Raw genomic sequence first — 16,522 nt, 5'->3', positions numbered from 1 at the left:
TCGGGTCGCTCAGTTTTAGGAGAATTGATTAATTTAGAAAATGCAAAACAAAGAATTATGGTTTCATAATGATAAATGATGAAAGATCATGTATGACAGATCACGTTCCTAAATATTCAACAATATAAGAACTTTGTATACACGAGTATGTACATGCATACATACATTGTATACGTGCCTGTACACTAAATAGAAAAGGATATAAAGGCATATATGTATATATATATATATATATATATCGAGAGAGAGGAAGAAAGAACCATTATTCTTACGTGATCACTCTCATGTGTATATAAATAAGGAAGTTAAAAATATGCTACCTTAAGATTATTGGATTAAGCAATAAGGATAGAAACTATGTAAAAATCCCTATTCATTCTTCGATTCAGAGTTGAAAAATACTAAGATCATGTGATTTAAAACTAGAAAGTACATTTTCCCTTCGTCCTCTTATCACCAATATCAACTAATACTAAACTTTCTTCTTTCTATCAAAAGTGATTGTTTTTCATCCTCTATTTTATACATTAGAAATAAATAAATATTTCATTAAAAATTATTATGATTATCATCATCATCATTTTGTCTTATGATAGACTTGTAGAATAACAAACTATTCAAAAAACAATATTATGACTGTAATAGAAGAATTTCTTTCTCTTGATATTGTTCTGTTGACTTGTATATTAACCATTTATACTAATCTTGTTGTAAACCAAAGCTGTAAGTATGTAATAAACATTCATTCTTACTTATTCAAACATGAAATATAGATAGTTCATAAAACCTGAGTCTTTCACTATTATTAAAGGTATAGAGATTGGTGAAGCATTAAGAATCCCTTAGTTAGAAAAAATAACCTAAATTTTCATTATGATTTGATGCATACATTACAAAAATACAAGATAATGTATTGATGGTTTTTCTAAGAAGAATGTGTGAAACCTTTGTATGACAAAAAGCTACCCTGATATAAGCTGATTTTCACTCGTTAAACTAAAATTTCAATAGGTTAAAAATCTATTGGGTTCAACAGTGCCTGATTAATTTTATCAGAAACTTACATGCTCATTATCATGCTTTCTTTAAAGAGAAGGTTAGTACACAGAAACTTTACGCTTCATTCATGTAGTACATTGAAAATTGTAACTACTACTTGTAAGCTTCTAAATCCGAATTAGAAAATTTAGAGTTTGATTAGATTGAAACCAAATCTAGAACTTAGATCTAGCCTATTATGATGACGCAAATAAACACAGGTTATATATGTATATGATGATCAAAGACTACTAAATTTGTTAACTGTAATCCCGAGATCAGTATGTATTAGTTGGATAGTTTGAGCAACAATTCTCGATATGTACTACTTATCTGTCCGTATAAGTAGCACACACCACACTACCAGTATGTCAGATAAGATTTACTGAATATCAGTTGTCTTCAATCAGTAATTTTCAAGCAAGCTGAATTTGTCCAGCGTTCTAGCGAAACTCGTATCTGGGCCATAAATTTAAAAAAGATCGTCCCAGTTTTACTAATATAGCAAAAGATTATAATAATGTTAGAAAGACTTGAATTATCCCTTTGCTGGTACTCATTGCTGAATTTTGATCAGTCTTATTTGCCATACACGCATTACGATAAGTGTTCAGAGCTAGCCATTTTGTGACAGGTTTTGGAATTTTTGAACTACAGCCAGAAGTTGATCCACGACACATATCCAGTCTTATTCACGACTCGTCATATATCATGCCTGTTGACTAAGTTAATAGCTATAGAAACTAATTATCTCAGAGGAATAACGAGTTGGGACTCCAGGAAAAAGTTACTAGGTTTGAGTTCCAATATGGAAGTCAACAATGCAATCAAGGTAAATTCAGCTGACAAGCTACAAATCAGATGAACTTTATGCACTACAATTTGTATATTTTATATGTCAGTATGTTGTTTGATTTGAATAGTGATATAATCGTATTGGGCTTTTAGACGTATTTATTTTACCAAAGCTAACGATATCATTCAGCTTATCAAATAGAAATAAACATAATAAGTTCCGAAACTGTACCTCATTAGTGAGAAATCAAATTCTTAGATTATTGAATCACGGCTAATGAATTTAAGATAAATCAATAAAAGAAATTGTATTCATAATACAGATAAAAGGGACAATAAGATTAAAAGGGTGAAAGATACAACGATTACTATCATTATCTTAACAAAAGACTTTGTAGATGAGCATATTTTGTAAAAGCTGTTATCAACATTTCTATTACTGACATGTATATATATATATATATATATATCATAATGATGTAATTTGGAAAGCCAACATCAATCTAAAATTGAAGATAAATAAACTGGGAAAAAAAAGTTTTTCTTTAATTGGAAAGAAGAAGTAACTTGTGTGTTTTCATGTAAGAATTTATGTACATAATGAAAGGGAATTAATGTTTAACAAAGAAAAAATAATAATAATAAACTTCATTATAAAAATGCCATTTTATGTTTCATAGTTAACATAGATTGATTGATTGAAAGTCACTATCCAATATTCATTAAAAATGACTACTGAATAGAGTAAAATGTAAATAAGTAGTAAAAAAAAAGCAAAACAATGACATTATTGTAACATTACATGAAATACATGGACATGGATGGATAAAAATAGAGTTTTATTTTATTTTAAAAAATAAATAAATAAATACATAAATTAATTCATGCAATTTCAAACGGAAAAGTTAACTGTTAGAAAAGGTTGATAAATAATATGAATAAATATAAATAGATAGATACATAGAATAGATAAGTGAATAGGTAGATAGGTAGGTAAGTGAATAGAATGAACTTGGAAATTATTATACACTTTATCTCCCTATAAGTACTTGAAATATTATTATAAAGTTTTTTTTTATAAGGAATAAATTGTTCAACAACTTAAACAAAACAAAACAAGTGATAATGATAGAAATAGTCTATAAATATCATTTATTTAAAGAAAAAAGCCTGAGGTCTCTTTATGTTTGTTTGTTTTTTTTTTTAAAAAAAAGAAAGAAATTTGTGTATTCACATTTTTTTTCTCAAAGTGAATAGACAATTTCATCATAATGAAAAATAATAGGTATTTTTCTTGAAATAAAAAAAACAATATAGAATTATCAATATTCAGTAGTATAAGTAGAAGCAGTAGTAATGCTAATGCATAAGGCAAAGTGACTTTTTTAAGAATAAATAGACTTATTTTTGTGATAAATTGTAACATTGTAAATAGAAGATGAAAAGGGGGTACTGGTGAAATTTAAAAATAAATAAAATTTTCGAAAAGAATTAAGCTGTATGCAAACAAAGCTGATTTTCATTAACATTAAATTAGTTCTTTCTATCTAGTCGATTCTTGTAAATGACTGTAGTTCATTGGGGTTATATTTTAACTGATCTCCAATGTGAGTGACTCACTTTTTATACTATTACTACTGTATACACTACTATCAGTGGTACTTACATCAGTAGTAGATACATTAGTACAATTCATATTTATATTTATTATTGTTTCTAGTGGAGAACAATTTAGAGTAGTATTATCACTGGTATGATCATTATTATCGTCAGTTTCTTCAGAAATTATTAACATGGAATCATTATCATATGTAGGTAGTTTAGTTTTAACTTTATTTTTTTTCTCTTTCAATGTTGTTTTATTATTGTCCATTTTGTCATCTTTGTGATATTCTTCATCCGATGAAGACGACGATGATAATGATGAAGAGGAGGAAGAAGAGACTGATGATAATGTGTTTAAATGATTAGTTGGAGAACTTAATCGATTATTAATGTGAACATGTAAAGTAGGCGGTGATGAAACAGAATAATAAATGGGATCACATGAAATAGTAGTCATATCAGTCATAGAATCATTATCATTTACACGTATATCATCACTAGTTGATGAATAATGATTTGATAGATTATCAACTGTAGTTTGTATTGAATCTTGATTGTCCTTTTTTGTTATCTGTACTGAATTATTAGTTATATTATCATTATTAATTATATCATTATTATTGTTATTATTATTATTGTTACTCGGTTGTAATGACAATCCTAATTGAATATTTTCCTCATCCATTTGTAAATGAGATGAAATAAGATTAGATACAAATTCTGCTTGCTTATCATTTTCAGTCTTAAGAAAATTTAAATCAGTATATGGCTGTGTTGAAAATGATACAGATTTTGATTTTAATAGAAATGGTTGAATAGACAATGATGTATCATTACTATTAATATTAGATATAATAGTAGAACAGTTAGAAGATGATGATGAAGAAGAAGAAACATTCAATGGACTTGTAGAAGTCGATGTCATCATATTATTAACATCTGCAACAGCTGACGTTGCAGCAGCTACAGCAGCGGCAACCAGAGCAGCTGCAGATGAAGGATCTGTTGAAGAATCCGGTGCAAGTGGTGGTGTCGGTTTTGGTAAACCACTAGATGTAGAACGTGCACGTTTATTGGCAAACCATTTTTTCACCTATTAATACACAATTACATAGATATATAAATAAATAAGAAAGGAAAATTATAACAAGTAGCATTGATAATAATGTATGTACGTATATTGCCAATAAATATTTGTAGAGACAAGTATACGTCTTATATTGAAATGTCTAAAATTTCTCAAAATGCTGAGGATATTTATTCATGTCAAATAAGTTAAATAATTGTAATTTAGTAAATGCAATAAGTCAAACAATGATTTGATCACTTATTTATCAAAATCTGAATTAAATTTAAAACAATGTCGTTCGCTTATATTTGTTGTTCAAAATCAGCTTTGTCGATGCACATAACGAGTTATTTTGATAGTGTTGAGTTCTTTGAGCAAGTAGGTTTAGTCGCGAAACGTTCATTGTTACTCTGGATAACATCTCATGTTCTTACTTCATGGAGAAGTGGATTCATTTTGATTGTCTCCGTCGGTTGTTCATGCTACTCAGTAATGCTGGCAACAAAAGCAAATAAAGACAATAAAATCGAAAAATACAGCTAATCACGAACAGTGCTATCGGAAGAAACCGATACAACACCTGTAGATTAGCTAGTAAGCTCACTTCTACATGAAGTAAAAGCTATAGATACTATTCAGAATAACAACGAAACTTGGTGATTAAATCATCTAACTTAGAGAACTCTACACTACCAAAAGCATCCATCTGAACTGTGGAATTATCTTCATCATACAATAAGTTAAGAATAAACTATATTTTAAGAATCATTCACTTTTCCAGTCCACTACCATCATCACCTTCCACTAAGTGTAGCCGATCTTAAAGAAAGCAAAATACTTGAATACTTTGTTTCTTAAAAATTATTGCTATAAATAAGAATTATCACCTAATTTTAGTCACAACTGTCAAATAAAATCTAAAAATTTGAAGATCAATAAATTATTCCCCTTAATTATTTTTTGTAATGTAAGTTGTTTTCGATAAACAATCAATCTCCTTCTTTAAGGGAAACAATCTATTAAAGGTGAGAGAGAAAGAGTTGGTTAGTTAACACCATACTGTTATTGTTTCCATCATTTTCATCTTGTCCAACAGAAAAGAAGGTATATCTATATTTTATTTATAAACCACCCACTCAAGATTTTCCTTACTTCCCCCTTTTCTCTTTTTATTTTTTTCTTCCTCTCTTCTTTCTCTCTCTCGCGTTTTTTCTGTGAGACTATCCCCCTTTGAATAACTAGAACTTGTTGTCGAATCTGTCTATCATGCGATCAATGCATTCTAAAATACACACAAAACTATATGGTCATGGTTATTAAGTGAACCAAATTTCAGAAAGACATTAAGATGGATACGATATTCTTTGGTGGAGATAGAACTCCATGACTTCTTGTTCACTAAGAATATAAAAGTAATGGGGATAGATTAGTATCTTTTGAGAGGAAATAAGACAAGATATAACTTGAGTAAAATGAGACAACACTTTAACAGGTAGTCATTCGCACAAGAATGAACAAAACTCTTCTGTTTTCTCACCGATAGCTGGTAACAACAATTTGAGTTAACATACATTCCTGTAGGCTTTACTTTGAATATGAGTGATACTATCACTAAGAACAAAGATAGTTAATAAACGGCTGTTCGTTATGTGGTGTAATTCAAAAAAAAAATTTTGAGGATAGGAAAATATCTTTAACAATGAATTAGAAGTGATCTTATCGTCACTCTACTATTCAGACTGAGTACACAAATATTTAAAAACCATGGTAGATAATGCCCCTATTATGTAATTGTTATATGTACATCGTTTTCACTACATCTCACTCTGTCACAAGTACAAATTGTAATCTATAACAGTTTGAAATAAACTGGAAACAAACGGATATATGAATGTAAATTAATTACAAAGAACTAAATAGGATAAACGATTCCCAACCTCACTGTTTATGTGAAAGTTAGTAATACTATCAGGGTGGTCAGGTAAATAGTATGGGGTTCAAACCTAGGATTTAATAGTTGAAAACAAAATGTTTCTACCAAAAAATCAGCTCTCCACTGTACGTAGGCAGAACTAAAAACATACAGAACCATGTAACACAACTAATAAAACATCAGATTAAAGTTAATTGATATATGCGATTAGTAAACATAATGAGGTGTTAAAACAAAATAAAAAAACAGACAACTTGTTGAAGTATTTAGATGGCAGAAACAGGTAGCCCAGATATTCAAGCATGCCGCCTACAAGATTACAAAGAAGTACGATAACTGACTGATTTATTACTTTCATCAATCTATTCTATATGCATATGTGGAAAAATAACGAACAGGAAATTTCTATATTAATATGACAATTAAAGAATGTGTTTACCGTTATTTCGGGTCAGTATTTCAATGAAATATTCGTAATATTACAGAATGGAAGAGCAGGATTAGTCTACTATTGTTAGTAAACTATTATGTCGGCTTTTCTGTGCATAGTTATTAACCGAATAAAGAGGTCATCTTAATTACTATAATGCTAAAATCAAACTTGCACTGTAAGGTATTTAGTGTGTATTCAATAAATTAGACTTATTATCGTCTTATATCGATATAAACGTAGTCTAGGGAACAATAAGAAATAGTCATGTCTTGGAGAAGAAAATTACTCTGACCTAATACAAATTAGTTATATTACCCATGCGCTTTACATTGTTTTTTTTAAATATTTATTTATATACTCGCCCGTTAATCTGTGCATAAAATCAAATATATAAATATTCCTACTTTCTGCTTCATTGATTCGAAAATACACCTCAAGCCTGCAAACAAATTTAGAGAAACTAATGAACGTGGGCGAATATGGGCACAAAGAAGATGACCGAATAAGCATCTGACCTATAAAAAAAGCCTAGGCCATTGAGGCAAGAAAGATAGGAAATCAGTGTGCTTTTGAAAGTTTATGTTAGAAAGGCAGTTTGAAACAGATCGATTGAACAACAGCTAAACATAAGTACGCGAGGTGTGTGCACTCTAAAAACACAGGCATTTTAAGAGTAGTGTAAAAGGGACTGAAATATGGTAAATTGTGTATACAAATGTGTTGTGTGGGTGTGTGTGTTTATCTATGAACTGTATCGATCATGTGCATAAGTATATACAACTTGTCTTAAGGATAAGAATACGAGCACACACCAATAATCTAAACTTAAGGTTATGCCGCACTGAGTACTACCAAATCAGTTTAATCATTTGGCACTAAAATATTTTGTATGGTTGTCAAGCCTCAGAGAGATCATCATCCCACTCACTATATCCCTAGTAAAAAATAAAATGCTGCGGATTTAAAAACGAACACCAATGTACAGACACACAAACATGAACATAGGGAATGAGTTAAGCACGTCTAGACTTTGGGAATATAGGGATGAAAACAAGAAGTATCAATATAAGAACAGAGAATTCATTTAAATTAGATGGTGATGATGATGATTCAGTACATGAAACATAATTTTACTAGACTGGCACCCTGTTGCTAACCTGTCTTAACAAAATGCTAAATGTAGTCTGATACTCTGAACAATTGTCAGAGTGCCTACATAAAATGCTTTTAGATTGTTTAAGTCAAAAAAATGAAATAGTAGTTGAGATTACTCATCATGTGTTTTACTCATTCGGATTTATACAAAAATATACGGATTTTACAAGATACTGTTTCAAAATAGTACATAGGTTATTATAAAAAAAGATTTGTGTTACTGGGCTATTTTAACTGTTCAAGGAATATTGTTAAATGTTGGAATATTCGGAAGAAATTACTTTTTAGCTCATTATATTTTGAAAATAGCTTTATTACTTATTAATTAACTCATCTAGGACAGATTCTTGTACTTGGCTTCGATACTCACTCTAAGAAGTGTGTGGAGTAATGAAGGCATCCGGTTGCCTCAATAATAGTAAATGAAATAGGGTTCGAACCAGTGAATTAATGGCATAAAATCCGAACTATTTAATCACTGTACCAACGCTGAGCATAAATTAAACAAATCAAAAAAACTTTATATAAAAATCATTCTACTTTAAAACAATCAGTCTATTTAATAAAGATAACAAGCATAATATTATTTCTTCATCTTAAATTAACTTTTTATTAAAAGTAGTTTGGTAAATTTATGCTAATTTAGTATTTATCGGGGTAATTTGTTTTCAAGAAATATTACTGAAAACGCATCACATAAAAACATACCTGAGAATAACTTAAACCAGATATATTTGCCAATTCTTTGGTGTCATCAGTGGATGGATATGGTTTCGCTTGATGTAACTGATACCATTCGGTTAGTATACGATTTTGAGTGGGGGTAAAATTTTGACGATGTGGACGAAGTTGTTGTTGATTGCTTGAATCATTATATGATGACGATAGACCGCGTCGATTATTAGATGAATTTCCACCACTTATCCTAGCTGAACTTGAAGAACGTTTATTACTCGACCCGAGTAGCAAATTCGACTGAAGATCATTTGTAAGGATGAGATCATGTGACTGATCATTTTTGTTCGGTGATTCTGAATTTCCACTTGTTTTGTCACAAATTTTATTTCTCTTTAAACATAATTGTTGTGCATTACTTTGGATTGAGCATGTTTCATCTTGTTCAGGTTCCCATTCTTCATCTATTTGATCTTCATAATTTGAACCTGTTTCAAGTTCATTCGTCTGGTTTAAATCTGTTTCATTAGTTGTCATTCGATTTGATTCGTTAATTTGTTTTTCCATTTGTTCATTATCTGATGAATGTGAATAATTATTGTTAAGACAATCAGTTAGATTAGATGTAGGAATAGCAGAAGTTGTTGTTGACGTATCTGCAACACGTAGTTGAAGACCAGTTCTTGGATCTAAAAGACCGATTACTGGAGCAGTTGTTCCTAAATGTCTTCCATTAGTATTAGATAATTTAAGATTAGCCAAAGCAATTTGATTTATAGCATTGTTTACACCTCCTGGTTTTTGGATGTTTTGAGCAGCTGCCGCTGCTGCAGCAGCAAATAACGCCTGATGTGGATCTAGCAGACTAATTGCTCCACTAGGTATATTAGTTGCCCCTAGTAAAGTACTTCCACATATATTTGTATTATTACCGATAGTTCCATTGTTTGGCAAAGATAATAAATTAGTCCCAGTTGTAGATGTTGCTAAATTGGTTAATAAACGTGTTGCATTTGTTGAACTTAATGTTACACTTGATTGTACAGGAGATTTATTTGCTGAAATAAAATTAATCAATGCTGGATTCCCAACAACAGTATGACCTAGTTGTGCAGAATTGCTATTATTGTTAATATTTAAATTGGCTACATTGCCAGAGAGGATACCTGTCAGAGAAATACCTGTAAGTATGAGAAAATAAGCAACAATATTATTAACAAATGATATAACCTGTTTAATGGTTTCTTAAAATTAAATCATCAATCAACAATGGTAAAAATAAAAGTTTGATTTATCTCTTTAAAGACAAATCGAAAATATTCACAAACGAAGAGTTCCGAGTATACCTGGTTATGGTTAACAGTGGTATCAAAGACACACATTTTATCCTAGTTAGAACTTATCAACTGAATGTATCTGGACCGCAGTGTTGATATTTACATTGAAACTTTAACTTAGGAAATTCGGCTTCAAATGTTTAACACAAAATCTGCTGAGGTATTCCGTACATCTGATAATAGAAAATGATCAGTTTAAGTCTTCGCTAAATAGGTTTCTGATGAGGGATAACATTGATGATCATTGTTAATATTACATGATTATTAATTGACGAACAGACAGACAGATATTATCAACACGGAGCCTGGCACAGATGTGCATTAGCCTAAGTTGCCATGCCAGATTAACAATGATGAGGTCGAAATAACGAAAGGAATCGAAATAATGCATCACCAATGATAAAAAGAATTACTAAATCTTGGGAATAGGACTTAAAACGAGAGTGGAAAGGTATATATCCAAAGATGCTGAAATTCAAGATCGAGGGGAAGATAGATTGTACACATCTGAGCCATGTCACTTAAAGTTTACAGTCATTGGTCAAGGTTATCAAACGGACCCCAACTAGGCACTCTATGTCCACTAAAATTCACTGATTTCATGGACTAATGTCACGTCACTGACTAACAACTATCCCATAAGAAATATTTCTACATGAGTTCTTATTAAAAATGTATTTACAATGTATTAACAAAATATAAATTAATACTTCATTAACATCATAAGTTTATTCATAAATCACAAATATATAGTGCAAAAGATATAGAAAAATAGTTAGCATTAGTATATATTTCTAATATGATAAATTACATAGTCAATAAATTTATTCTCATTTTCTCTCCCTCTCTTCCTCTCTCATCCTAACTCCTCTATATCAACAATTCTCTACTATCCTATATGTAGTTATTGTTGTTGTCGTTTTTCCTTTGCACTACAACTGGGTCAGAGTATGAGTGAGTACCCGAGATAAAAATGCTAATTTCACTGGACATTGTTGAGTTGACTTATTACAAACTATTTATATATATAATATGTTAATTAAAGAATAAAACATAATACGGATAATAAGATTTATTCGTCAAATTACAAATGAATGGTACGTTTTCACTTAAAGGAATGATTACAGAAATAAGTTATTTTATCCTTCAGAGCTTAATAACTACTTGACTAAATATGATACACCATAAATGAACGAAAGTATGACGTTTGAACTGTTGTTTCCTCAGTCCGAATCCCGGTGTTGCTGTATAATACATATATAACCAACTAAATAATTCCGAAAAGGTACTGAGTGTTGAATCCTAACACTAGTTACAAACAAAATGCACTTTCGGTCAGTATGTTTGTTATATCCGGACGAGAATAAATGAGTGGTAATCGTTAGGAATTATTTATGAACTAATATTATACGTGTAGTCCTATTGAATAATTATTAAGTGACTATATTATATGAATATTCATATTTCTTTCATTATAAGCTTTTATTTGACCTATTGACTATTATCATATGATTTGCAATTCTTGAGATATTCTCAATTTATTAGTGACAGTCTCTCATAATCACAGCCACTTTTTGGCCTAATCTTGTATAATTGTTATTTCCTATTTATTATATGATGTGGTCTGGTTTGTTTGCATATAAACTCACTATGTCTGAAATACATAATTCCTATCGCGGAGGCTGAGGCTGGTGTTCTGAACTTAACAGACAGGGCTAGGTGGAACCTTAGGCTGCTCGTACAGGTTTACGCGTCATTAGTTTAGTCGTATAAGTCAGTGTATTTAAATTTGGCGATCGTATTTAGCGATAATCGTGAGAGCTAAGGACATGTTCTTTTCACTATATGATCTGACATAAATAGCAAATAATTTTGGTAAAAGAATCTAACATCGAACCTTGTTTACTGACTCATGATTTATGATATTATCTGCAAATTTAGTTATTTTACACACTACCTCTTAAATTAACTGACAGTATATGTTCATCACTGTTCTCCTTTTCTAAATATCAACGATGCATCATTGTAATAGGCTTAACGATAACCCATGCATGTGTTTCCCATAAGAATATGGATTTACGGCGCTAACTACTTCTAGTAATTTATCACGATAGTGTATGCTTCATTTTAAAAAACTGTAAAGTAGGTTGCTTTTTGAACTATTAGTTTATTTGTTAGTGAAATAAACTTTAGATGACCTTCAATCATCAGTCACTTTTTACTGACCTACTACTTTCAAAGATGTTTTCCCGATTTCCTGAAACTAGAGGATCCTAAAAGTGAATTATAACCAAGTGATCGATAGGCAGTTTATTTATTAAAATGACTAAAGGTTCGACGTTTGAATTCTTACTGACTTCGCTTTCTTAATGAATGCAGATAGACAAGACTTAGATTGAGAGTTTCCAAATTATTGATACTCTAACCACTCAGAACTAACTACAGAGTTTCTCGATGTTCTGAAACAGTTATCAGAAAATTCTTCAGGCACGGATGAATTTCTATAATTTATACACATCTATCCTTTTTTACGCCATCTCGTGGTTGCAACATAGCATTGAGTGGGATGTTATACAATATACTCGTCTTTTCATAAAAAAGCTATTTCGTCATTTCCTGCATTGGTAAGTGTCAGACAAGCCTTCTGCTTAGACACAGAGATTTTGTTAATAAGTAGTCTTTCAGTATCTACACACCACTACTCTCATATGGGTACTCCTATCCGAAAAGAATCTTCAAATTAAAGAACAGTATTTGGGCTATACTTATCTAGAACGGTACACATATGACACTAAAAGTCTATAATCTTTGTTTTACGCTTTCGTCACTTCATGCTATAAGGGTTAGTAGGTCCTCACAAAACTATGTCCTTGAAATAATGTAATACGTTTTTTTAACTCTCCTTGGAGTCCTAGTTGCCTGATCGAAACCTCTAACCTGATACAATTGTGGTAACTTCAAAACCACAATAAGTTACTGTAAAAATTAAACCTGTGTCCTGGGACCGAGGAAAATTTAAGAATCTTATTGATACACACCATTTTGTACATAAAACCGTCTTGGTTCTTGGGTTTGCTTATAATAGACGAAGATTATGGTTCACAGAACTGCAGAAACTTTACCGGACACAAAAGAATTTACATAATGTCTTGTGAGTTAGAGTGACAAAAAAGGAAGAATATTTGGTGAATATTAACTTTGATTCTTAATCTTTCATCTAGTTCCTCAAATCATTTGATTACAAATGTTTGACGATAAACCTTAATACTTGGGATTATATCACCATACCCTGTTACTTTTTCTTAATTCAGTTTTGTCACTCTCCTAAACTTCAGTAAGAAGTCCAGGCTATAAATCAACATTTCATTCACATTGTATCAATAATTATTTTAAGTTGTTATCCTCCATAGATTCCTTATGGATGTTCTTTTAAAGTTTTCCACTTGGTAGCAGGTTATCATGTACATGCTAATGCTGTTTGGAGTTAACATTTTCCCGAATCAACTTCTGCATAATTTTTCTAATATTGTGATAAAATCAACTGGCCACTGGAAAGTACCCAGTGTAACATAGCCTAGTATTTAGTTCCAATAAAATTCCATTAGTATAATGATACACGGTCATATATATGAGGAAATATCGGCTCTTTTTGGCTGCAGACAAGCCTTGTTGATGAACACTATAAGTGTGAAATGGTGGTTCATAAATTCTTATAGATTTCTGTGACCAATAAGCCAAATCTAGTTGTTAGTTATAATAGTTATTTAAACGCTTTAAAAACAGAATCGCTTACATTCACCCGAAGGTACAGTAATCCCTTTGATATTAGAATTAATTGTTCCGAAGTTTGCTGACATTGATGGATTATACGTCGTAATGTTGTTGTTTACGAAACTAGATGGTCCGGTGAGAGTAAAACCACATACACTAGTTAAATTATTTAAACCAGGAATTAATGAAGTATTTCCAGCCTCGGAGGTGGTTACTGACCCAGTCACATTTAAGCTCGAGCCGGAAGTATTTATTAATACATTGGTTCCAGATGATGATATTGAAGGAGTTGAAGGATTTACAAGTTGTTGAATTGACGGATTTGAAGAACTCAGTGATGACACAGTAGCTGAACATGCTGGTGCTAAAGATAAAGATGTTGATGCTGTCGAATTAACTGGCAGTGATATTGAGACAGATGATGCATTAGCTAGAGCAGCCATGATAGCTTGCAATTGAGCTAAGCTGACAATATGAGAAGAGGTAGGAGGTAAATTTATCAGTGCATTGGCTGAAATACTGTTTTGAGCAGACTTATTCATAGAATCATTTAGTTTATTATCACCGGATGTCAGAGTTATCGGTTCAACATTTTGAAGACTATTTGTCATGGTAGAATTCATTAATTCCTTCTTAATGTTAATAGTATTGGTATAAGATTCATTTTGACAATTTATATTTTGATTTCGCTTATCAGATTGATTATCTGAACTAACAACTGTCTCATTCATTGTTGGTAAGCTAGATATTGTATTGGCAAGAGCAGTTAAACACTGAGCTGGATTTGGAAATAAACTTGATACTGGAACTTCAATAGATTGAATTAAACGTTGTTTTAAACCACCTTTAATCGCAGCATTTATTACTTCAGCGACATTATTAACGACATTAAATGTAGGTTGTTCAAGTGTACTTGTTTCCTTACATGTTGAATCGTTTATATTTATTCCTGTAAATAAGTTAACATTCTTTGTATCTGATTTTGTTATATTTGATGTTTGTGTAAATGATTGAGAATGTTCAGATGGTATGCTTACAGATCGCACCTAATGATCAAATGAAAATAGATAATATATTAAACTGAAGGAAATAACTTTTTTTACTTTATTTAGTATTTATTATTGAAAGTTATCGCATCAAAATAAAACTTTTATTTAATATTTGGTAAATACTATTTCATAGAAGTAAATGTCACCAGATGTAGACAATTATTGAGGTGGATTTCAATTTCAAAGTGCACTGTGTATTATCTTTTATATGATTAAATATTTAAGAGAAGCTAGTATGAATGAAAATTAAGGTCTTAGTTCAAATCAACAAAATGGGATGGAAATAATTTATGAAAAAAAGAAAAGCGACGACATAATTCTTTGGAATTTCGGTCTTTAGTTATTTGTAAGGATCATGGTTATATAGATGATAACTTATTAAAATTAATTATTAACAATATAGTTAGCGTAAATTAGTTGTTTAATTGATAAATACTAAAAATTAAGGTTAAATATGTCAGTAAGTGATAAAAAAAATATTGAGCAATTTAAACACAACTGATTAAAGTGGATCATGTCTGAACTTGCATATTAATCAAAACATACTCGTAGTTGCTAAGATGATTTATTTAGGTTGAGCAAATACTTTGAGTGTTCTTTACTGTATAATGAAGTAAGAGGAAGAACTCTTAATGGATCTTTACAAAATAATGTCTTTTTTAAAACCAGTTTCAATTTGTGATCTGCTGTGATCATTTAATGTCATAAATGAGATATATGTATATGTAAATTGTATATATGCGGGTATTTGGCGCCAATCTATCATTAATGGTTAAAATATTTTATTACGGGAAGAGACCTCCAAAGTTAGAAAGTAGTGTATATAAAACATTACTCTTTTTTTAATGGAAGATTGTCTGTAGGTATGAATGAGGTCAACAGAGTACAATTTTAAACTACTCTTAATAATAAATGATAGAAAATGATAATGAGTGTGAGTGTGACCATGTAGAATACATATCCATATATAAACAGATCTATACATTAATGATTAAACTTGTTGATCATAAATAAATATATATGTATATGTATGCTTAGCAATATAAATCACAGTTTAATAAATAATTAGCACTAAAAAACTACGGGTTATATTATCACACATGACAGTATCTAAATTATGAGTAAAAATTGTTCATTCCAAGTAATTTACCACTCCCTTCCCCTTTTTTTTGCATAGTATCATATCAATATATTATTAAATATTAAATGACAAGATAAACAAGCAAAATTATTTATTATGATCAGTTTTGTCTATATCACATACTATTTAATCATAAGAACATTGAATGATTTACAGTGTTGTTTTTTTTTAATAATGATGATAATAATAAAATTTTATAAGACATTTAAAAAATTTAATTGAACTTTCCCTAATTCTTACTTCTATTACTAATAATATACTAAAAAATAATCAAAATTATTTATAAAATTAACATATTTAGATTACAGATCAGAAGGGGTTTTGTGGAGAGTTCAGTATTACCATAGTTCAAATCATGAGTCAATTGAAGCTAGACAACTATGGAAAATCTGGAAGCACTGGACGGCCATTTCGTTCTATTATGGACTCCTCAGCAGTGCGCATCCACGATCCCGCACTTAACCGATAGACCACTGAGCTGGCCGGCATGCAACGGTGTTAATGTCTAACTTCAACCAATC

At 30.5% G+C, this 16,522-nt stretch overlaps 1 protein-coding gene across 1 annotated transcript in view; it reads right to left on the bottom strand.

The window, feature by feature from the left end:
• Positions 1–1,440: 1,440 nt before the first annotated feature.
• Positions 1,441–16,522, bottom strand: part of Smp_157830 (putative erythrocyte membrane protein) — a gene marked incomplete at both ends in the record, with an annotated part of 44,957 nt that continues 29,875 nt past the window's right edge. The window contains 5 exons of the mRNA XM_018789460.1: positions 1,441–1,497; positions 3,500–3,935; positions 4,095–4,531; positions 8,737–9,884; positions 13,834–14,857. Of these exons, the coding sequence (XP_018654901.1) occupies positions 1,441–1,497; positions 3,500–3,935; positions 4,095–4,531; positions 8,737–9,884; positions 13,834–14,857 (3,102 nt within the window). The remainder of the gene's footprint in view (positions 1,498–3,499; positions 3,936–4,094; positions 4,532–8,736; positions 9,885–13,833; positions 14,858–16,522) is intronic.

The sequence above is a fragment of the Schistosoma mansoni genome, chromosome W (assembly GCF_000237925.1).
Source record: "Schistosoma mansoni strain Puerto Rico chromosome W, complete genome".
Classification (NCBI taxonomy): domain Eukaryota; kingdom Metazoa; phylum Platyhelminthes; class Trematoda; order Strigeidida; family Schistosomatidae; genus Schistosoma; species Schistosoma mansoni.
This window is presented reverse-complemented; position numbering and strand designations above follow the sequence as displayed.